General features: G+C 37.4%; 1 protein-coding gene across 16 annotated transcripts in view; it reads left to right on the top strand.

Moving 5' to 3' along the window:
* Positions 1–25,697, top strand: part of PIP5K59B (Phosphatidylinositol 4-phosphate 5-kinase 59B) — a 170,951-nt gene that overhangs the window by 100,870 nt on the left and 44,384 nt on the right. For 8 of the 16 annotated variants that reach the window (XR_014443894.1, XM_083142753.1, XM_083142764.1 and 5 more), the window contains exons 13-17: positions 928–990; positions 1,429–1,446; positions 5,624–5,719; positions 12,188–12,223; positions 24,937–24,966. Coding sequence is in view for 15 of the 16 variants with exons in the window: in XM_083142753.1 (XP_082998879.1) it covers positions 928–990; positions 1,429–1,446; positions 5,624–5,719; positions 12,188–12,223; positions 24,937–24,966 (243 nt within the window). In the remaining variant the exon portion in view is untranslated. The remainder of the gene's footprint in view (positions 1–927; positions 991–1,428; positions 1,447–5,623; positions 5,720–12,187; positions 12,224–24,936; positions 24,967–25,697) is intronic. The other 8 variants (XM_083142755.1, XM_083142754.1, XM_083142762.1 and 5 more) reach the window with 6 other exon arrangements.

The raw sequence follows: 25,697 nt of genomic DNA, 5'->3' as shown, positions 1-25,697 counted from the left end.
TCTCTCAATCCGTTTACTTTTTTAGTGTCTTTTGCAGAACAGTCTACCTGCCAGATGAAATAATATTGTAAGATAAGATATCCTAAAGTTGAATAGACAAATTCGAGTTTGAAGTTCTTGTACAATTAACAAATTTTTGTAGATTAGTATATCCCATACCATCCGTCACTTGTGTTTGAAGATGTATTTCGGTCTGAATATATGGAATTGCAAATGTAAACTTCGTACCTTAAATTAAATATTTTAAATATATGAACCGTTTAATTGAATTGATTTAGAATTTTTGGATACATTGGAATCACACAGACACTATATTGTTAATATATTTGTGTGTGCATATGTGTTAATGGTGAGATTCGTAATACATTGATGTAGAGAAAACATCTGCTTGTATACCCTTGAATTTTTGGAAAGTTCACCTTGAAAACCGGGAATTATACTTGAATTTTATCACGGTCCTAGAATGACCACCCTGTGATCACACTTTCTCAAGTCTGATCAAGATTGGGAATATTTGACCCCCTACATACACCTCTCTCCTTCTCCCATGTATCTTCATGGCATGATGTAATGCACAGAGGGTACTTTTACCTTCTTTTATGTACAGTACCATTAGTTGGAATGAAATACTTTGAAACATCTGTATCAGTCGCTCCGAATTCGACAAGACAGTCAGCATTCATATCAGTATCACCTCAGCCCTTTCGCATGTTACATATCCACATGTACATATGCAGACACATGCTGCTTGTTACGTTTATTGGCAATTAATTTCTCGTCAAAAAAATTGTGTGCACCCTGTATAAATATATTAACATATCCTTTAGCAATTCTGTCCACAATTATTTCTTGCTTCTGCTGTATACTTTTTACAACTTGTTGACTAACCTCTCTGTTCATCTGCTTCATTCCTTACGCTCCGTTTAGTGGATTTGCCTGAAATTAAAGGCAACCATCGCAAATTCCGCACGCTGGTCACAAGCTATATAGGTAGGAAAATTGCTAATCATATACCTTAATCATATACTGCAAGACATTTGATAACAAATCCAGTCATGTACTATGTAAATTCTTTTAAGTTTTTAAACTAAATATATTTTCGTTGTGTGCATTTTTGTACCTTTTTTCTTTACATTTGACATTGACTTGAAAACTTGCATTCTGAAAGGGTTTTTATTATTATTATTTTTTACCCCCTCTTGAATGCTCCATATCCTTTACATTTAATTTTTGTAAATGATTGTTGAGACTGATATTGTATCTATTGCATCTGCTGTTTTGTGCTGAAAAAAAAGTACTGAGTTGTCATTAACGTACAGTTTTACAAAAAGTCCATTTTTCAGATTTTTTTCACTATTTAATGTGTACTAAAAAAAATGGTTGTCTTGAAGTGCATCTTTTTTAAAAATAAAATCCTGTTGTTTCCAGCTTTTAAGGACATCTTAGGTACAGTATGTCACTATCACAGAGTGAAGCACCCAATAGAATTGTTCCTTTATATGATTGCACTACGATAATCACATTTAGTTTACAGAACCAGTAATTTTAGAAAGTGGAAGTAGTCTCTTTTGGCCCCCTTGTTTTGGTAGAGAGCAGGCCCAGGATGATAACCCATGTTTTCTTGTAGCTAACTGGTATTGCATATTGGTGTGTGTGTGTTGCATTTTAGAACAGTGTGTGTTCGTTTCGATTCTGTAAAGATTGGCGATTTTTCTTTATGGATTTAGTAGCATGGTGGGTGTTTGTCTTATTGTTTGCATGCTACAAATTTCATGACTACTGCATTTTTCTTGAACAGTTGTTTTGTTTGGAACTGTTTATCTTTTAAAGTGAAAATTTCCAGGATTCCTTGAGTTTTTTTTGTATATAAATTGCTAATTTCTTGTTAATTAAGGTGTTTTGTAGTATTGTAATGTGAGACCTGATCTTTTGGCTTTAAGATAAAGGAGTTTTACATTTAGAGCTTTACACAAAATATTTGATATATTGGTAATATTTGGGAGCTCCTGCTCTCACCTTTGGGGCAAGTTTGCATGGGTTTGGTCCCTACCGGGAGCTGAAAGAGTTTGGTATTGACCCGTCATCATGAGGACAATTGTGGAGTTAGTTGAAAGCAACATAGCAGACTCCTGTCTCAAAAGCTAAAGTACTGCGGAGATGGGACTTGACACCCTGACCACATGTCACCCAATGAAGGGTTCCGTGGCAACCCTTTGCTTTCAAAGGGCTATTCTGTAATGGAGTTTAGTTCAGGAGGTAATATTTGGAACTTATATGCTAAATTATTGTTGTAAAGAACTTAATTGTTAGAATTTACAATGGCCCAAGTTGAACACTTTTGTTATGATAAATTTACAAACGGTGGTTGACTCACAATCTCACCAGTGAAGGTGCTAGGCTGTAGTCAGTCCTGGACAAGTGTGTACCTTTTTAAGTTTCCCTTCCCCTAATTGTATTTTAATCTCATCATCATGATTGGGTAAAAGTTGCAGAAAATCGAATACCACTTTATGCCAATATTTTTGTTGGTGTTGATATTTACACGAGGGGGTCTCATTCACTTCTTATCCAGTCTCATTATTAGGGCTCGGAAGTTGAGGAAAAATCTTTTTTTCCTAGTGTCCAAAGACGAGGCCCAACATAATATATGTTCATTTTGGGTCATTGTAGGGCAGAAAAAGGTGGGTTTTATTTGTCCTTTTTTTGCTTTTTTCGGCATTTTTTTGGCTTATTGGTCATTTTTAGCCTTTTTTTTTTAGGTCTTAACGGCTTTTTTTTGCAACTTCACCTTCTTTCGACTACGTTTTTACTGCCCATTCTCAATTCGAATCATCATCAGTTCATCACCTCTTAAACATTCTTTCTGTAGTAAAGAAATAAATATATATATTTGAACCATCCCTGAAAGAGAGAAAAACATTTTTGGACTGAAAGAAGATGCATTTCATTTTTTTTATTCATTAAATATGTAATTAAAACTGAAGTTATTAATTATTTTGGATCACATTTACACGTCCTTTTATCAGTTTTTAGGTCCTTTTTTTATTTTTATAGTTCTTTTTTTGGCAATTTATAGGTCTTCAACTCCGAGCCCTACTCATTATCATTTACCCACAGAGGTAATAAATAGTACGTAGAGGGTTGGCTTTTAATTTTATACATTGATATTGGAACTTAAGGTAAAAGTCAACTATCCTTGGCCTTTTAGGCTAAGCATTGTTTATTGGGTAGATTTAGTAAGAAGCAACGTAATACTTTATTTTTTCTCTCTGAGCCAACTCCGATTCTGATGCATGGTATCAGCCTATACCAGTGGCATTGGTCAGATAGTATCTGTTGGAATTTATTTACTAGTACATCTCCAGCATTTTAATCTTTCAGAGGGTTTGCAACACTACCATGTAGTCTAATTTTCCCGGACGTTATGAATAATTTGAAGTCACTTTTTATTTTGCACCAGTTTTGTGAGAAGAACTGGGTTTTGTGATTACATAAAATGTATTATAATTATTCTGATGTAATTCTTGTACGTTTCAAAGCAAAAATTTTGGAAAATTGATGCATATTGGAGTACTGACAAGTAATCAATATTTCGAACAATTTTAATTCTTACAATTTTCATGCATCAGTATCTGTGGGAATTGATAAGCATATGGTTGAAAGTGGTATTAGGTCGGCTCTATTTTTTTTGTTCATAACAATTGCTACAGTTCCAAGGATGGATAAGAAAAATGTGTGCCACAATGCACATCACACTCTTTTTCGAAGCATCATTTTGAATGATCATTAATTATTTGCTTTGTACATAAATAAATTTAATTGCCAAAAAGTTTGGTGTCTTTGAATTACAAAACTCATAGGTAGCTAATATTATACTGTGTATATAAATGTAGTATAGTGTTATGATTTCTGTTTTTGGCAGGTTGATTTATATTACAGGCTATTTTTATGTATTTAGGAATACATTGTACAGGGTGGCCCAAATAAAAGGTAACCGAAATTTAGAACCGTTTTATTGTGTTTGGTTACCTTTTTCTGGGCCACCTTGTATATTAACTACTGAAGTGTATTTGTCTGTTATTTTCAAGCAATATTACAGGGTGCGTATGAAGTTTGTTTACAATTTCACATTTGTAATTGACATACAGAAGCATACTTTGGTTCATGTGGTGTACCAACTCAAAAAGTCTTTTTGGCTTTCACCTCTGGTTGCACATACATCCAAACCATATTCCAACTCTGTCCATGCTCGCCATAAGTGGCACAGGCTATTCTATTCGAATCAACTCGCTACTCATTCTTCCTCATAGTTTTTGCAGTGTGATCGATTTTTGCCACCTTTCTGGCAGCTTTATCAGGTATGTACTGCCAGAATGAAGTGTGGGAATGGCGACAAAGTTGCCAGAAAGGTGGCAAAAGCAATCGCTGTCCAAAAACTGCATTGAAAAAATGAATATGAAATTGATTTGAATAGAATAACCAATGCCATTCCCATACTACAGAGAATATGGACAGAGTTGGTTCCAAAAACTACATGGAGAAATTAGTTTATTTGTATAGATTGTTGTTGTTGATTTGTTGTTTTAAGTCCACTTTATGCACAGTAAGTCTAATCGGGACTGGACCTACAGTTTAAAGTGGGATCCGAACCACTTGTGCCTCCCCCATTTATCGAACCCGGGACACCTTGATTACAAGGCAACAACGCTACCACTGCTCCATCGGGGAGGCCCTATTTGGATAGATTTATCTTCCTCCACATACTTGCCAGAGACATGTCTTTGAATAAAACTGAAATCATCGAGATTAATCACATTAGTTTGGTACACTTTGCCCTACAAATAAAATGACAGGGATGTAAAATCAAGACATAAAGAGTCCAGCAATTGGACCATGTCTACCAATCTAACATGCTGGAAAAAAAAAATGTGTTCGTGATATCTCTTACAATCCTGCCGCAATGTGGTGTGCACCATCTTGCTTGGAAAAGTGTTGAATTGGTGCATCATGTGAACAACAGTATGCTCTTGTATGTCATTTGCAATTTGCGTTATTGGGGCATGAAGTTATCAACATTATGGACACCCTACATAATGACTTTTTTTTTTTTTTAGTTATAGGAGTGATAGACTGCATGCTGTAAACCCACTCTGAGCTATTGAGTGGGTTTAAAAGCCTCATGTCTTATGGTAGCACATCAAAGTCCAATCCCTTGTAACATAATTATACAAATTCATATAGTAAAAGTGTAGCTGTATATCAGTGTTTACAATAGAGTTGGTTTTATTTAACTCAGCACTATATTTCTTGCATGCAAATTCCCTATTAAAGCATTTATTAGTTATTGTTAGTCTTTACGAATTATCGAAAATGATTTTGTATTGTTTCATTCCCTTCTATAAGAAGTTGGTTTGTAAAATTATTAGATAGTAGCTGTAAGATTTATATCTATGTTCATCATAGACCCTTTGTATATTTGTTTGTGTAGAATAAGTATAAAAACATAAAATGTGAGCATGTTCCTTCCAATAATAATAATAAAATATATAGTATTGGTAGTGAGTGCATGCCACTATTACTAAGGTAAACCATGTATGCTAATAATTACTTTCTCATTCTCCAGCTTTGAAGCATTCGCCTTCCAAACGAAAAAGCATATCCCGTGTGAGACAAGGTACTGGTATGTCCGAGTCGGAAGGAGTAGACTTACAGAGTTCAGGTTAGTTTCCACATTTTGATTACGAGCTGTAATGATTCTTGTTTGTATTTTTTTAATGTTTAAGCAGTATGTAATATCACAGTACTATGGTAAATTTCGAAAATGACGTATAGTAAGAAGGTTTTACTACATTTCAGTGCCTCTGGCAAGGTTGTTCATTTCTATTTTTTTAATATTTTTAACAAGATATTAGGGTTGAGGCACGTTAATTGGTATTTATTGGTGTTGCACGATATAGGCATATTGGCTTATTTATCAGTCCAATAGCCTGAAATAGAGTGCACAATTCTTCCATTTTCAATGTTCACACTGACCAGGAAAATCAGCTTAGAAGCAAAAATTCAGGGAAATTGGATGTTGCGAAAATTGGAGACTGATGTTTGTCCCCACAACTTTTCCTGATTGTAGTGTAATATTATTTTTATATGTTCCTTTTTTTCTGTGTTTAATGGAATAAAAAAGCACCGTAGCAAATTAATATACCAGAATAAAGTGCTTACTTATCCATGAAACTAACACAATTTACCAATAACTGATATAAAACTACAAAATGTTCCATGAAAACCCTGAAGGTTTCATTTATCTCTTTCATTTAGGTATGTAACAAAGTGATGCTCTTGGGTTTTGTGTTTTAAAACAAACTTTTATTTGGACATTTACCTTACAGAACCAGAGTATACAAATTTTTAAATTGATATTCATAAAAATATCATCATGGAAGAATTTTGCACTAAATTGCACTTCTTTGTTGAAATATCGGATCAATAAAATTATCAGAAATTTTCCAATACTTTGATGTGCCTATATCAATCGATACTATAGAGCACCAATTAGTCTGCTGTATCCTTAATACAAACACTTTCTCTTTCTCACTTGTTAAATCATTGGCCACTTTACTAACTACTAAAGAATGCTTTACTGACTGCTGATTCTGCAACAATAAATGAGGTTAATTTTTAGCAAATACACGTTTTCTTAGTGGTGTAAGTGAAATATATACAGGGTGATTGGTAATTCGACCTATTCCTGGAAAGGGGTAATACTAGAGCACATTTGCAACAAATTTGACCCTATGCACGGGGGGTCGGAAATCAATGGGTTTCGAGTTATTGCAGTTTGTAGATTTCCGTGACATATTCAGACTTTCAACCAAAAAACTACTTAATTGTGAAAAAACTACTACAACCTGGGCACTTAATTGCCACGTTGCTAACAGCTGACGAATGATTGACTACTGGGAAAAAAAAAATCATGCCCAAAATTCCCATACCCACAGAAAGAAACAGTCATTGGAGCACACGCCATGAAGAAATTTGGAAATTATCGTTTAAATCTAAGAGGATTACGCAAAAAAAATGGTAACACACTTAGCGTAAAAATTACGGAAAAAACTTCCTCGTTTCATAAGCTCTCCAAAAAGATATAAATGTTGTCAACTGGCACACGGGTTGGTGAAAAATCTGAATAAAAAGCGGAGAAGGCACGTTGTAGACCTCTTTGTAAAATGAAAAAAAAATTGTCGGTTGTGAGAAATAAAGGAACAAAAATGAGTGAAGTAATAATGTTATTTACCATTCTAATGATTCCAGGTTGTCAGAATTAACTGTTACAAAAACTACAAATCCTGTTAAAATTGCCTCCCCCGGTTACGTATGCAAGCACGCAGCCTGCGGCGTACTTCAGACACAGTCACTCTGTCTGTCATGTATTGGGCAGCTGCTACAATTCTCTCTCTCAACTTTTCTTGGGAATCCATTGGTGTAGTGTAAACTAACTCTTTCATGTGACCCCAAATGTAAAAGTCGCATGGTGTCAAATCCAGACTCCTCGCCGGCCAGGGGGTCGGGCCACCTAGACTAATCCATTGCATGGGATAATTGTCGTCCAGCCACTGTCGCACACCCCGGGAATAGTGGGCTGGGCAGCCGACATGTTGGTAAATCATACCCCTTCTTGTGGCGAGCGGCACATCCTCCAGCAGCGTTGTCAATTCTTCCCTTAGGAAGTTTTCGTAGGTAATGCCGTGTAGGTTTTGTGGCAGAAAGAATGGCCCGATCACATGATTATGGATGATTTCCATCCACACATTTAGTGAGAATTTTCTCTGGTGAGCTTTTTCTTTAGATTTTCTTGGGATGACCCTTAGGGGCCCAAAAATGTGCATTATGAAAATTCGTAATACCATAGCGGTCGAATATGGATTCTTCCATCCACAGAATTCTTGTCAGGTAATGGGGGTCTTCAGTGTCGGTATTTAGTAAAAATCGACAAAAATCCATCCTTCTAACAGGATCTTCCTCCTCAATAGCATGCACTGGCGTGTAATGGTATGGATACAGTCGTGCTGTATGCACAGTGAACCAGACTTTCCATTGAGTCAAGCCAAGTCACCTCGTCACAGTTCTTGTTGAAGTATTGCCGTCTGCTCGAAAACACTGTAAGATTTCCTCCTCTTCGACAGGATCATGAACTTAGGGTCTGCCAGCATCGCCTTGGCGTCGTTGAACTGACCCCGTTTCTCGAATGCGTCGATATGTCATACCAAACACGCTCACGTCTGGTAAACTCATTTTCGTTCCTTTATTTCTCACAACCGACAACTTCTTTTCACTTTACAAAGAGGTCTACAACGCAACGTGCCTTCTCCGCTTTTTATTCAGATTTTCCCCCCAACCTGCGTGCCAGTTGACAACATTTGTATCTTTTGGAGAGCTTATGAAACGAGGAAGTTTTTTCTGTAATTTTTACGCTAAGTGTGTTACCATTTTTTTGCGTAATCCTCTTCGATTTAAACTATAATTTCCAAATTTCTTCATGACGTGTGCTCCAATGACTTGTTTCTTTCTGTGGGTATGGGAATTTTGGGCATGAATTTTTTTCCCAGTAGTCACTCATTCGCAGTGGTCAGAAGTAGCGAGCTACTTGTAGCGTCGCTACTGTAGCTAGCTACAAAGTTTGTAGCTGTAGCTGTAGCGATGCTACATTTAGAAAATTGTAGTTGTAGCGGTAGCGAAGCTACAAAATTCCTGTAGTTGTAGCGAAAATTTCGCTACAGCTACATTTTTTCTCAGCATTTTGAGGTGAATTTTGAATGTGGCAACAGCGTCAGAAAAAATCGACAATAACCCTTAATTTTGCAGGAGGTTCATAAAGACAGTCTATTACATGGAGATACAGATTATCTAGATTGTAGATTATATATATATGTGTGTAATTTATATAATTAGTATCTGAATAATTCAGATATCCAGATAACTAACTGACATATATGAATATATTCCTGCTAGCAGCTCGAAAAAAGTGCCTCGTTTGCGTCACCACCGGAACAAATCCTGTGGATATTCATGGTGTAAGAGACACCAAAATGTCATTAATTGCTGTGTAAGACAGAACTTTCAGTGCAAAAAACGAGCGATGGATTTTCCACTGACAAGGGAATAGTGCCAGTAATAAATGGCTCAGTACATTAACAGCATTGATCATCGTCAGTATATAGGATCTCACCAGCAAGAAATTATTGTTACAAGAATGATAGAGTTTCTGGAATTACAATTATTTTCACGATAGTATTTGTTCACAAATTTTATAATTACAATACGTTTAGAACACTCAGGTTTACACGACAGTTTCCTCAATAATTTCATCATATTGCAAAAAGTATGTACGAGTCATTGACTTTCCTGCAGAAACGACAATTTCCTTTAGTTAATATACATAGTTTTTAAATTTATGTATTTCTCCTACCTTTGCGTCACTTTTCTGTAACTTTTGCTAATCATGACATCATCATCCTTCGCTGTTTCCTGGCTCTGGCTGGGTCGGCATAAAAGTAAAGCCTCTCCATTTTTTCCTAGTCTTTCACCACTCCTCTCTTTTCAAGGTGTTCCAATCTTGTCCTCTTCTCCTAACACTCTCCACTATCTGCTCTTTCCACTGACATCTTGGTCTCCCCCTTGGCCTTATTCCCGCTCCTTGTGCATTTTAAGCTCTTACTGGTAGTCTTTCTGCATCCATCCTCTTCATGTGTCCGAACCATCTCATCTGTGCCTGATCTATCTGTCCTGGAGCTTCACTACACCCACTGTCTGTCGGATCTCCTCATTTCTTATTCTATCCCTTCTAGTCTTCCTCAAAAGACTCCTTAAAAATTTAATCTCCACTGCCTGCATCTTTACTTTGTCTCTCTCTGTCATTGTCCAAGACTCTGCTCCATACGTAATTATTGGCACATAGTATGTGTTGTGTACTACCTTCTTGAATTTCATAGGTACATCAATGTTCCATATTAATCTTCGAATGCTTTGATATAGTCCACCAACCATTTGTCCTCTTCTGCATACCTCCTCATCTAATCTTCCACTTCTCTCAATCATAACAATGAGGATGAATGGTTTACTTAATTATTCTCTTATCTATAGTAGCTTTCTGCCACTTTCGGCTAATTGTGAGAACGAGGAAGAATGATGAATGATGAGCAGTGTGGGGAATGGAGGAGCAGCAGGATCTCATCCTCCCAGCTTGGTGTCTTTCCTAGTTTTTGTATTTGAGTCCATTTTATGCATAGATAAGCTGATCGAGACAAGATCCTAACCACTATGTGCCTCCGCTGGGTATCGAACCTGGGGCCCTTTTGTAGTCGAAGGGCTACAGGTACTTTTCATTCAAAATGCTGACTTTATATCAGTCTATAAAAATTAAATATTTATTCTCAAGGAAAATATGTTGATGTGAATATAAATACGTAATCCTACCAAATTTTATTTGTGTATAGTTGTAATAATTAATTTGGGTAACACCCTAATTGCAATATCCATATATCAAATTTGAATTGATATGCCACTTGCATAGGTATGGTATTCTCAAAAACTATAGTAAAAATAAGTAACAAAAGTAACATTGCTATCAACATTATCGAATGACTGGAATCATGATAATAAATAACAGAATCTATTTACCAGTAGAAGGGGATTTTTTTAATACCCATATGGTTGTTTTCTTTTTTTTTAGCAGAAGTAGCGAGTAGCGAACAGGAGTAGCGTAGCGAGCTACTTCTTGGAAAATGTAGCTGTAGCTGTAGCGAAGCTACATTTTGGAAGAGTAGCAGTAACTGTAGCGAAGCTACTTTTAAAATGTAGCGTTCTGATCACTGCTCATTCGTCAGCTGTTAGCAACGTGTCAATTAAGTGCCCAGGTTGTAGTAGTTTTTTCACAATTAGTAGTTTTTTGGTCGAAAGTCGGAATATGTCGCGAAAATCTACAAACTGCAATAACTCGAAACCCATTGATTTCCGACCCCCGGTGCATAGGTTCAAATTTGTTGCAAATGTGCTCTAGTATTACCCATTTCCAGGAATAGGTCGAATTACCAATCACCCTGTATATATAAGCCTCTCCAACAAGTAAAGATTGTATATTTTGTTGTAGCAATCCTTAGCCATTGCAGAGAAAAAAGGGCAGAAGCTGTTGTACTCGTATGGAGGCATAGATTCTAAAACATAAATAGATCGTAATTGCTGGTGTTCTGAGCAGTGTGGCCAGTAATTTGTTGGTGGGTGTATGTATGTTCCTGGGTTGCTTGCTAGGGTAAAATGTAAATAGGTTGGGTGTACACCCGTGTATTGAATCCACGATCGTTAGCAGATAAATTAATACTCGGTTGTTGCTTTAGTATTGACTCTGTGGTAGAATGGTTGTTAGAACTCCCAAGGTTTGAATTGTAGGTAAGGCATTGTGTTTGTTCCTTAATTTATTCTCAGTTTAATCAAACGAATAGAAGAAACAGCATCAAATACAACTGAATTCTGTTCACTTTTTAATGTTAGAATTTGGTATTTCGAGGGTGTATTTGGGGAGAGAGTGACTCTTACTTTATAATTTTGCAAATAAGACCAGGTTTTAAGTGCAGTGTAATTTAAAAAAAGAAAACATGCAGTAATTAGCTTTTCAAATGAATGGTATGATTTTACAGCAGGCTATTCTGAAACTGTCTGTCGTTTAATTTCAACCTTACAGTTTTTAATGTGGCTAAGCATGCACTTGTTTCATGTCTTCTGTCACCACAAATCTCATGATTGAAGACTTTGGAATGTCTTTTGACACATGTGGTATATATAGTTGGACACACATTACAGGACCAGGTAGGAACAGTGCAAGGTCTATAGGGTAAGAACAAAGTTTGTTCTTACCCGATTGCATTTCAAAATTGTTAGATGCATACAACAAAAAAAACTTGTACATATTGCATGAATGTATAAAGAGTATGAAACCTGGTCTTTCTTTTAGCATTTTCTTAGCTCCCCTCCCGTTTATTTGAAATTGCGTTAAACATTGTTACTTGCACAAAACAGGTTAGAGCATAACATGGTAACATTTTTTGTGATGAACTGCTTTGGGAATTAATTCTGTTAATATGCTAACAAATAGATATTTAACACTTGTAAGACAAGGAACGAAACTTTCTTTTTTCAGGCCGCTTTAAGCGGGGTTCGCGATTCTCTTACACAAGTAGGTAGATGTTCTATATTTAGACATAACTTGCACCATTGACATGCAGTGGCTTTTCTGCTTAGTTCTTCCCAAGCACAAAAGAAGCATCGTGTATAATAACCAACTTATATTTAACCAATTTAACTGTACATAAAAAATAAAAAAATTAAACGTAGCAGCAAGACAATAACCCTGGACAATAAGGTAATGCATGTTCTAACATGCTGAAGCAACTTTTTACTCTCTCTGCCCGAAAGGCATTGAATGACATTGAAAAAAGCATTGAGACTTGGATTTTTACCATCTTGCCTGGCATTTGCCTTTTCTTTACTTCACTTACCTGAATAGATAAACAAGAAACATGCTGTTCCCTATTATTTTCCCCACTACTGTTACAGTTAATTTTGGATGAACAAAATGTATATGACCCTCACATTATGGATTGCTTTCATTTGCTCCTAGTTTGCTTGCATGTTGTTTGAAAATACTTTTTACAAGTTTTGTAAGAAAGACAACGTTACTAGTTAGAATTAACTTTTCTTCTTCATTAATTTGTAGCACAAGATCGTAGATTGTAACGCAAAAGAAACAAGCCACTAATTGCCATATATTTTTTTGCAAAATGTAGGCATGCTTTAAGTTTCAAAAAATAATCTTACATATAAAACTATTAAAAGTTTTCTGCACAGTATTCAGATTTAGAAATAGTTAAAAAATAATTAGTGTGTAATTATCAAGTTGTCAAAAATGTAAGAGAATATTGATTTTTTGGGTTGGCAATATTTCAACACTTTATTTGGTACTTTTTTTGGCCAAATGAAATGGTAGAATCCTGAATTTACGTTCTGGATTTTCCATTATACATTCAATCTTCATAGTCCCAACATAGCAAAATGTTACAAAATTTTCCCCACTCTTATGTCGTCATGTGAGAACAAGAAAAACATAACTCCAAAAATTGTTTTCCTAATGTACGAGGGTGGTTTGAAAAGTTCTCGGAATGGAATAGAAAGAAACGACTTACAACAGTGATTTTTTTTTATTTTTCAATGTAGTCTCCCTGTACACTAATGCACTTGGTCCAGCTATGTTCCAATGCCTTGATCCCATCTCGAAAATTAGATTCCTCCAGGCCTGTGAAATACGTGTCAACTTCAGCTATTAGTTCTTCCTTTGAAGAGAGTCTCCATCCACCAAGGAAACTTTTGAGTTTGGGGAAAAGATGGAAGTCTGAGGGAGCCAAATCAGGCGAATAAGGCGGATGTGGCAACAATTCGTAACCAAAGTTCATGAATTTTTGCCATGGCAACGACACTTGTGTGAGGGCGTGCATTGTCCTGATGCAAGATGATTTTCTTTCTTGCCAAACCTGGCCTCTTTTCCCGTATCTTATGCTTTAGTTGGTCGAGGAGATTAGCGTAGTATTGTCCCGTAATTGTTTGACCAGTGGTAAGATAATCGATCAACAGAATCCCTTTCGCATCCCAAAACACTGACGCCATTACCTTTCCGGCCGACCGTATTGCCTTTGCTTTCTTTAGTGGTGGTGAATCAACATGTTTCCACTGCTTTGACTGTTGTTTTGTATCTGGGGTATAGTAGTGGACCCACGTTTCATCTGTCGTCACAAACCGGCGCAAAAAATCTGTTTGGTTTCTCTTAAAACGAGTCAAACATTGTTCGGAAATGTCCACTCTGATGCGTTTATGGATCTGTGTTAAAAGTCGCGGCACCCATCTTGCAGATAATTTTCTCATATCCAATTCAACTGTTAAAATGTGATACGCCCGTTCGGATGACATTCCTATAGCTTCAGCAATTTCACGCACTTTCAGTCAGCGATCCTCCATGACCAATTTATGCACTTTTTCATTAATTTCTGGGGTAGTAGCACATTTTGGGCAACCACTACGTGGATCATCTTCTAAGCTGTCCCGACCAAATTTAAACTCGTTTGTCCACTTTGCAACAGTTGAATAAGAAGGAGCAGAGTCCCCCAGTGTGTTCAGAAAATCAGCATGAATTTCCTTTGCTTTCATACCTTTCTTTACGAAGTACTTAATCACCGCTCAAATCTCGATTTTTTCCATCTTCACAAAGCACTGCACGGGAACAACTACAAAGTGACGTCTGCACCACAGATCTCTACCCAGAACACTGACGTGCCACGCATTTATTAATAAAGGATGGCCTATTACTATGCGGGAACCTCATTGTCCTAGCACTGACATCTGGTGGTGATTCCGAGAACTTTTCAAACCACCCTCATAACAACCGCTCACTTTGAAAAGCTCTAATTGGAATCAAATTGACATATCTCCCTCCAAAGAAATCGGCAAATTGAAGTCTTTCTTGAATGCAGTCTTGCATTTTAAGTCCTGGTAGCTTGTTCCGGTGTAGAAAACCAGATGTGGTGGCTGTAGGCCTCATTGTACTGACAATGCAACTGGCAACAAAAAGGTATTTAGCAAACCATGACCCTAAAAGGACTGTTGAGTCTAGCTCTTCTGCTCTTCCCCATGGGTTACAACCTGCCATGAAAACACACAAAAGGTGTGGAGGTAGGACCTTACTGTCGGATTAAAAATTATAGATACTCAAGTTTGGACTCCAATTACAAATAAACCAGTAGACCTGCATAAAAATGGGTTACATCAAAATTAACTTATTCGATTCTGCGTTAATCTATTCTAACATTTTTTTTAGTATGCCTTCTATTTTTTATTGTCCTGAGAACCAAAAAATGCCTTTTGTTATTTTTGCAAACGATTGATTTCTTTGAAATTCTACAAATTAGGGATGGGTCGATATGAAATTTTGGCCGATACCGATAAAGTACCGATAACCGATATTCTACCGATCCGATATAAAATTAGAAATGGTCCTTGAAGAGCCTGAGAGGCTCATTGACCTTAATAAATGTGTGTTTCAAGGTGACTGCAGTGAAAAAGAAATTGCATATTTAGACATTTACTTTTTTAAAAAGTAGGGCATTGAGATTATTCATAAAATTTACAACAAAATAGCAGAATTTTGCACTAAATTATCAGATATTTATTGATATATCGGATCGGTAATTTTATCGATAAACTGATACATCGATATGCCTATATCGGCTGATACCGATAGAGTACCGATTAATCGGTCCCATCCCTACTATAAATCAAAAACAGGTGGTCTGATTGTGATAAAATAGTGTATGGTGCAGGCAAAAATGTTTTTAAACACACTTCTTCATTTTCAGATTTTAAAATTTGTCAAAAAAACAGTTATCAATTTCGCGAAACATATTTTATACAGATTTTTATTCAACTGAGTCAAGATATATGTAGAACATGGCAACACTGCACACTGCGATGTCCGTTGAATCGTGGAAACTGTGGACTGTCACTGTATCATGAGGTGTTGCCACGTTCCACGTACATCTTTACTTCATTGAGTAAAAATCTGTTTCGCAATGTGAATTGACAATGATAGTGGATTTTGAAAACAGTTGCAAAGAACTTCAAAACAAGACCAATATTGTATTTGTAGGGCTACCCAGTACTAAGAAAAACTTGTTTTGCAAAATTGATGATACGTAACTGTTTTTTGCCAAATTTTAAAAATCTGAAAATCAGGAATTGTGTTTAAAAATCTTTCTGGCTGCACCGTACTAAAATTTCATAATGATCGGACCACCCGTTTTTTATTTATAGATTTTCAAAGAGAGCGATAGTTTGCAAAACTAAGAAAACCGGCACTTTTTTGGTTCCTATGACGATAAGAAATAGAAGGTATACTCGAAGAAAAATTTCTTTAGCATAGATTAACGCAGAATTGAATAAGGTAAATTTTGATGTAATCCGTTTTTATGTAGCCCCACTGGTTAATTTTTAATTGGAGTCCGAACTCGAGTATCTACTTTTTAATCCGATATTACACATTCTCAATCTCGGCCATACTGGAGGTGAGGTGATCTCAATGTTCCAACTGCCTTTACCTTCAGTGTTGCCCCCATGTACCCATATGATAGAGGCTGGGTGAGCTGCAGAGCTACTTTAGGTAGATACTTTGTGAGAAAACTTCACACCTTTGAATTCAACCAAGGTCTCCTGTGTGGCAGGCAGATAACATACTAACAGGGACTCACAACAACGAAGAGATATCTAAGAGGTTATTGAGCATCTGAGTTGTGGAATGGTTCATGAGCTTTCAAGAACTAGTATCATTATCATCTTCATTACTTCTAAAGATCCTGAAGATGAAGATTGACAATAGCTCTTGAAAGCAAGGAAAACTTTCCACCTTTGCTAAATACCCTGGAATATTTCATCATTCATCACAGCAAATGTTACACATATTTTTCAACACATATTTTTCAGGACATTTTACTTTGTGACCATGATGCATATTTTTGCTAAAGTCCGAAACAATCTTGCATATTTTTTAATTCAAGATGGTATTTTTTTATCATCATTCTTAGAGAGGAAAATTTAGCCTCAGAGAAACACTGTATGAAGTGTTGCCAACTTAGTAATTATATTGTTCTTTTTCTCACTTGATTATGGCCATCTTCTAACCATAGTTTCAAGTAGAGCATCGCATAAATTGAGGGTTGGACTTTATTTTCAGTAGTTTCCAAACAATGTCACAGACACTAGTATAAAGAACACTAAATATGTAGGAAAGTAAAGCAAAATAATAGTAACAATCAAAATATGCTTCTAGTGGTAGGTAATCATTGTAGGTAAAAAATTTCTATTCTTAACTGCGCATGAAAGGTATTTTGTGAAACTAAAAAATATATCCTGTCTTTTGATCCATGTAATGGAGGCATACTTATGTGAAGTTAATTTTTTGCTCATTTTATTCAAGCATGCTGGTAACCTAACTTTTCATAACAGAATTAATGAGTCTTTGCAAAAATAGCAATTTCAGTCCCTGTTTTTAAAAGTTGTGCATGTCCAATTTAGCATTGTTCAAATATTTTTTGAAACATTCTAATTTAATCTTGGATTATAGATTGACTCAAAAGTAATTTGTTGTGGGAATCTTGTATGGATTCTAAATTTCTCGTTTTACATAGAGTATGTTTAGAGTACATATATAAAGAAGTGATATGCATTTATTAGGTGAATATATACATTTTTTTTACACACTTCAATTCATTGCAAATTAAATTCATTTATTATTATTCCATAAGAATATAGATTGGAAATAATTTTAAGTTAATTTACAGAAGTGATAATTGCACATCAAAAATATAAATTAATGAACTCTATTATTCATTCAAATATTCTGTGAATTAATATAAGCATGAAGATAAAAGAAGGATAGTATTATTCCCTGACATACTTATCCAGATACAATCTGTTGTTACGCTAATTGAGAACAGTTCTGTGTCACTTTATATGTGGTGTTGATGAATATTGTGAAATTGACAATTATTATTCAATATTGCTTTAATAGTATCAAAATTGATAACTATGAAGGGAAGAATATGCATCTCTTTGAGCACCTTCATCAGTTAGTTTTCTTTTTAATAAATATGGGGATATCATGCCTTATCTTTATTCTTCATCACTTCCAGTATTTCCTTATTCATCTTCATCAACACAATTAACCTGGAAATGGTGTAAAATAAGATACAAATGTTGTTCATGTTTGGAAAAAAAACTTGTGGCTATAATTGTTTTATGGGATTTGTTAAATGCCACCATAATGAAGTGCATGATACTATGTACTCTCTCACAAACGCACACATGAGATTCAATATTTTATACTCTGCTACAACATATTAATCCTACAAATGCCATTTTAATCCATTTGTTGCCCTTCGACTCTCTGCTAGGTGCTTCTTATAATACTTGACATTAGAAATAAGACCTCAAATCTTGCGTTTATTGAAACAGGGTGGCTACTCTCTGGGAATTCCTTGAATTCCAAGAATTATGCTTGAATTATTGACTCCGGGAATTCTACGTGAATTTTAACATTTTTATTTATCGACGAAGGAGGAAAAGATGCGTGGAAAATACCAGGTATCCAAAAAAGTTCATGCCGTATTTTGCAGTGAGACATAAAGACACTGTAATTTCTGGCAAATGTATTTTATTCAGAAAAAGAAGCTCCTTCAGCTTCAATTACATTATCCCAACGAGATACAAGCTTATAAATCCCGCATTTGCAAAAGTTCTGGTCCCTAGGAGCAAAACAATTGTCCTATGACCTGCGTGACATCATCTCTGTTTAGGAACTGTTGCTCACGCAAATGGTTATCCATGGCCAAAAACAAGTGAAAATCAGATGAGGCAATGTCCGGGTAATAAGGAGGAAGAGGTAAAATTTCCCAACCAAGTGTGTTCATTACCTCCTTGGTCGCTTTCTCCGTATAAGGTCTAGCGTTGTCTTGAAGAAGGATTACTCCTTTCCTGTTGACTAGTGCTGGCTGCTTCGGACGCAGTGCAGCTGCAACCCTTTGCAACTGGGACGAGTACACCTCGTATGTGATGGTTTTGCCATGCTCTAGCAATTCAAAGTGCACAACACCAGCGCTGGTCCATCAAACAAAGAGCAGAACCTTCTGTTGATGAATGTTTTCTTTGGGGGTCAATGCAACACAACCAGGGGACGACCAATGATGTTTTCTTTTGCGGTTACTGTATAACACCCATTTCTCGTCACATGTCAATATCTGGTCCAGGAATGGGGCTTTCTTGTGGCGTGACAGCAATGATGCGCAAATGGTGAGCCGCTGGCGTTGGTTTTCCTCGGACAAAACGTGAGGAACCCACTTACTGAGCTTCCAAGACTTCCCAAGGTTGTGCAGAAGAAATCGAATGGTTTCCTCTGACACTCCAAACCCTTGTGCAAGTTCTTTGCACGTTTGCTGTGGATCGCGCTCGATGATCTCCTTCAGCAGGGCTTCGTCGATAGTGGCGGGGCGTCCAGCTCGAGGCTTGTTCTGGAGGCTCTCATCGCCCGATGCAAAGCGACTGAACCACTTTCGCGCTGTGCGCTCACTCACTGATGCCTCTCCAAACGCGGAGCATATCTTTCGAGCAGCGGCTGCAGCATTGCTGCCAAATTTGAACTCATACAGTAAACACGGCCGTAAAACGTCCTTTGACACTGACATGTTCCCTTCAGGATTGTAGTTTCTACAGACCTGCTGCTTATGCGACCGACACGCCTCCCAACTCTGCACTGACTGACGATTGCCGGGAATGTAAACTTCTGATGTCGTCCAGACAGGGTTGCCGACACATGCCGTTTGACTTTCACTTTTCGTTCCAGCGGCACGAACTTTTTTGGATACCTGGTAAAACAGAATTTTCTTTATTCGTTCACTTTGTTAGTGATCTTTGCAGAACAATCTATGTAACACATGAAAGATTATTTATTGTTACAAATAACAATTTTTTGTAGATTAGTGTATCCCGTAACATTTGTGTCTTGTATTTGGAGATGTATTACGAGTCTTGAGTATGAAATGGCAAACGTAAACTCCACATCTTGAACTAAATATTTTAAATATATATAATATATTGTTAATCGAACTGAATTAGAATTTTTGGATACGTTGGAATCATTGTATTGTTAATATATTTCTGCGTTTGTGTGTGTGGTGAGAGAGGGTAATACGTAAGGTTGAAATAGAGAAAATACCTTCTTGTACCCTTGCATTTTTGGAAAGTTCACCTTGAAAACTGGGTATTATGCTTGAATTTCATCATGGTCCTCGAGTGGCCACCCTGTGAAATAAATTTCTGCTCTTGGTCAGTCACACACCAGATCCGATACGATACAATGCTATGAGTCATTCTTGTTGCAAACCATCTCGGGGAGGTTTAAAAGTCTCTTATGGGTGGCCGCACATCGGAACACTTGATTCTAATCACTTTGTGACAGTTTGCGACAAAAGAATGAAAGTCTGTGGAATTTGGTCTCGTGTGGAGTGACTTGCAACAAAATGATCTGCACGTGCGAATCCATTCTCTTCAGCCACACACCTCTAATTGCAGAATGGAAACAAAGACAAAAGAGTCCTGTTTGAATAGTTCCTGTAGCCCAGATTTTAGTTATCAAACCGATTGATTCTTCATGTCGTGTTGTGCCTGATCCGTTGTGCGACTGGCCTTACACAACTTAAAATTGCAAAAAGGCATTTGATTGGTTCACATCTCATCTCTTTCACTGCCATCTTGTATTCAGTGGATATATTCTTGATTATCTGCCACGTTACGATGCAGTGCAATACTCGTACTAGTATTTGTAACTACAAGGCACGTCCAGAAAGTCATACCTGTTTGGTAATAAAATAAGTTAGTTGAACAAAACCGTTTTACCCTTGAGCTATTTTTGTGCATAGGCACCCATGACATTAAGGCACTTATCATACCAGGTAGGGATGTTCCGAAACCGATTATCGATGTATGAATATCGGCAAAAATGAGATATTTAAATCTGTACCGATAATACTAGAGTTTTACCTTCTAACAATTTTTATTTTTAAATATTTTGATTTTGTAAGAGTTATTGAAAATTAGATTATTGGATCTTCATCACTGTGGAGTTGTGATAAAATTATTGCAAACGCCTATTCAGAGGCTCAACCTACCTCAGAATCAGAAATAGAACAGTAGTGCTGAACTGACTATTCCATGTGACCAGGATCTGCTGTTGTATTGGAAATTCAAAAATCAGTATCGAAACCTGAAGCAAGTGGCGAGAAAATACTTGGGCATACCTGCTGCATCAGTATTCAGTGAAAGAGTGCTCAGTGCTGCTAGACAGATTTGCGATAAGAGAAGAAGTAGGTTACTTCCAGAAGTGCTTAAAAAAATCGTGTTTCTGATGTTGTATCGGCCAGCATTAAATTTACAATATTAAGAACAAAAAGAATTCATTTTGCATTTCAAAGAACTGCTTGTGCACTAATCTTAAATCTCTGAGAATATTCATCTATAATATGCAATAGAAATGTATTTTTGTCGCACTGATAATACATTCCATTTCTGTTAAATAATCTTATGTATCGGAATTGGTTAAATATCGGCATCGGTTCCAAAAATTACCAGAGAGTACATCAGCATCAGCATCGGTAAATTTTCAGCTTCGTCATATCACTAATACCAGGAGACAAGTTTTTGTTTATCCTCGTCGACCATTGGCGGTAGGATATTGTGACAGTCAGATTTACCGTCATTATTATTATCATTATTATTCATGTATGTAGCGGTAAAAAGACGTGTTGATTGAAAGTGTTAAGTGTTTTAATTTGTAAGATTACATATTTGATTTTTGCCAAGCCGACGGGAGGAACGAGAGATTCGCTTGTGTTAAGGGTAAGCACCTGAAGGGTCACGCTATGCGTCTAAAGCTTAGGAAATTCGACCGTAATGACAAACATTTAAATATCTCGGTTTCCAACGGTCAGATTCATGTGAAACTTATACCAGCGCAGCGGCATGTGTGCAAGGACGGATGTGTGGAGTTTCGTCACGATCAAGCGACAATTACGGACGCCAGATCAAATCGGTTCTAATTGATCAGTTTGTGGACAGCGATTGCAATTGAGCTATGGGCGACAGCCAGGCGGAAGCTTAATCCGCACAAGTCAACTTCGGACACGGTACGTCCTAGTTTGGAGACAATAGAGCAAAGTGGACTGACCCCTTCGGAAGCGTCACTCCAACGTGCGCATAGCGTCGTTTTTCAAAATCTAAATAAAACGAAGGACATGGTTTTTCGATACACAGTCTTACCGCGATCCTTGTAACGAGAGAAGCTCCGTGCTACCTCTCCATATACAGTCTTACCGCGATCCTTGTAGGGAGAGCAGCTCCGTGCTACCTCTCCATATACAGTTTTGCCGCGATTCTTGGAACGAGAGCACCTTCGTGCTACCTTTCGTGTACAGTGGACTTTGTTGTGTTGTGCGAACACCAGTGTGTGAGATAGGCAGTAAGTCTACACGAGTGCGCCTACCTCAACCGCTGGGGGAAGTTGAAGCGAAACCGTTTCCGTGATTACCTTACGCCATTTATAATTTTTGAGAAACGAGGAACACCGGAAACTATGGCGGGCTAGAGAGAGAAGAGAGATGAGGGCGTTACGTCGATTCGCCTGATGTCAGAAGAAACTACGCCGATGATGCCTATCCGCCGCCATGGAGAGAGAGAGAGAACGTCGAACGCCGCCCTATTGATACGCCGACGACGCCTACCATCCGCCACGTTGACGCCCCGACGACGCCTACCATCCGCCATGTTGACGCCCCGACGACGCCTACCATCCGCCACGTTGACGCCCCGACGACGCCGACGACGCCTACCAGCCGCGACAGAGAGACGCAGAGAGAGATGTTGACGCCCCGACGACGCCTACAACGACCGCTCAGATGCGACGTCCGAACCGCGCCATACCACGGAGACCCACCGATCCCGAGAGGAAGAGGAGCCGGGAAACTAGGTGTTTGAATCCTTCTCGCATCTTCATCGTCGCGACCAAAGGAACCTTTCGCGTGGATACTATGTGTTTCAATCGCCCATAAAGACGCCTGGATGCACCCCGGAAGCTGAGAGATGGTAAAGTATTCATCTGTGTGAACCTTAACACGTGACGGCCCGATTGATTTAGAGAACGCCCTTGAAATTCATCGACATTTGGAAAACGCTCACTCAACTCGAAATTTTGTATCGAACTCCCGTCGCGCTTGTCATTTGTAATCTATTCGTCTCAGGTCAATTTTTCTTATTCCTTGTGATATTTTTTTATGATCTTAAATTCATTGTTGTTTGTGCTCCTTTGTATTTGTTTAAAGTGCGTACTATTAGAGTAAAGCGCCGCCCGCTTAGTTGCATATTCTACTTGAGGTTTGTTCATTTTTATGTGTCAGCGCTGTGTCGCTGCTAGCTATGTCCGGTTGCATATGTGATTATTTGTTAAAGTATTTGCCTGGTAATGTGAATTGCTCGTCGCGGCGAAGTGTTTAAGTCCCGCCTGCTAGAGAGTATATTGTTTGCGCCACTCAACGGAGGTTATTTGTTATGTTTGGAACCACGTGAGGTCTTGTAAAAGGAAAACGTCCGCCCACGTGAATGTAATTGCCGTTGAGACGCCTTTGTTTATACTGGTCAAGTAATGTATTGTCACCGCGCCGACTAGTTTCTTTTAAAAAAAAACAAAAGGTGAACTTAAGTAAGGGCTGGCTAGGATTTAAGTAGCACTGGAGCAAAATCACAAATGACCTGATTAGACAAAAAGTAAGATAAAACTAATTGAGAATGCAATAATTAGGGCTTGTCGTCATAAAACCTGTACATGTCATGTATAATTTCTTGTGTCGATGACCCCATGAGGATTGAATCTGAGAGAGAATGTGAGAGTGCAAGTGTGGGGACCTGTAATGATTCCATTTTTGTTGGTTACGAATAGAATATACTTTTTATTTTCATGTTAATTTTGGGCTATATCATTTTCGTATGCATGTCGCTACCCGTGATTTTCAGGTATGCAGCTAGCCGCTTCCCGGCTACAGGTAAAGAGGTGGTAATTTGAAAGTACATATGTCTTTGTTTTTTATTCGATATGGCTTATTACTATGCACTGTTGGTCACCGGTTCCTACACACGAACTTAACCTGGACCGTAACGCTATTTCGCTTGTCCGAGGGAGATTTTGCCACCTCTATCTAGGTAGTGGTAGCATTTGTTTTCCCGGGCAAGGGAGGGTGTTTCATTAACTCTTACAATATTATACAGACTGCATCCAAGCTTACCCGATATGAGTTTGTTGTGCGTGAGCTTTCATGTAAGTTGCATCATGGTAGTGGTTGTGTATGTCAATCTTGGATCTTGCTACCGGTCACCGCAAACACAACAGCTGCTTCAGATGTTTCAGTGGGAGGTGTGGGAGTACTTGGCGCACAGTCCTGATCTTTCCCTTAGTGATCATCATCTTTTTATAAATTAAAAGAGTTTTGGTGAACAATGAAGATCTCCTGCCAACTACATTTCTCAATGAACTGGCAGAAAAACGTGTCTCCTGGTACAGTAAGTACCTGAATGTGATGGGTGTGCATCTATGTAGAGAAATAGCTCAAGGTATGTACTTTCAGGGTGAAAAGGTTTTATTGAACTAACTAACTTTCATTCTTTTTTATTACCAAGGAAGGTGCTACTTTCTGAACGTGCCTTGTATTTAGAGGAATTTTAGTACGTATTGTAATGTACAGTACGGGCATTGGTATCAGGAAACCAATCATCCAATCCTTAATTTAGCTAGTTTCAATACAATCTTTTGTTTTAAAAAACAGCATATTTCAGATTATTTTTCCAGTATTTGATCACATGCTTATTGAAGTGTGCCAGTTCTCCTAACGTAGTGCAGTCTGGAGAAAGTTGGCATTTTTAGGGACATTTTGAAAAATATGCTAAAATTCCTACAGCTCTCACCCTATTCTGAAAAACATTGCATCATGTATTACCTCTTGTTTTTTGCCATTACCATTACCAAAAAGAAAGTATAACTTATTAGAATTCTAGAATGTGTTTCAACAATCAATTTTCTCCTGGCAGTACGAGGAATTTTGAAAAGTGTGCATTGTGTAGGTAAGCAAGGATATGTAAGATATTTCAGATCACAAGTGCCAATCTCATAGCGTTGGATTTTTATAATAGTTAAGTATACATTTGAAACTGGCTCATCTTTTTAACAAGTAACTTTCTTTTGTGCTGTTGATGCAGGACAAGCAACTCTGCAATCAAGTAAGCCAGGTAAGTATTACAAGGTAACACTGTTGAACCAGTTGAGATTGTAGACATTTATTATTAATATTATGCTAGTGATCTGGCAGCTGAACATTGCAGTTGCACTGACACAGTGAATTTTTGCATGACCATGGCAGATAACAAGTAACAATTTCTTAGGGAAAGTTCAGTTAGAGATCACTATGATAACAGAAATGCAATAAGATTAGGAATATACATGTATTTGCTTCGACATAACCCAAATCCTGCTTGGAAATCATATTCCTCAATTCTTTTCAAGTATGTGTTGTGTATACTGAATGAACAAGGTAGCTTGATACTGTACATGAACATGACATTGCTTGGTATCTTAGAGTACCCAGAATGGATTCTCCATTTGCTGTAAAAATCCTCTTTTGTCTGTTGTACTTTCATGCATACCGAAGAAAGATCTTTCATTCTCTGATGCTGTAAATGGGTTCAATATATTGTCATGCCTTTTAAGATCGTAGTATTTGCAAATTAAATGTTGTAATCTTGCTGATCCTGTATCCGTCAAAGTTGTTAATGCAGATTTGTAGTGTAGGTTAACAAAACAGAAAAACATATTCTTGACTGATCTTTGCTGATATGGTAGTATATGTGGATTGGGAATGCCCTCTGATAGCCTTTATAACAATCTTTCTTTTCCAAATTTGAACTTTCTGACTTAACATAGCTTTGCTTTTTGACTATAGGGTGTATCTGCTTTCATGCTT

The sequence above is a fragment of the Lepisma saccharinum genome, chromosome 21 (genome assembly GCF_977018435.1).
Source record: "Lepisma saccharinum chromosome 21, izLepSacc3.1, whole genome shotgun sequence".
Taxonomy (NCBI): domain Eukaryota; kingdom Metazoa; phylum Arthropoda; class Insecta; order Zygentoma; family Lepismatidae; genus Lepisma; species Lepisma saccharinum.
This window is presented reverse-complemented; position numbering and strand designations above follow the sequence as displayed.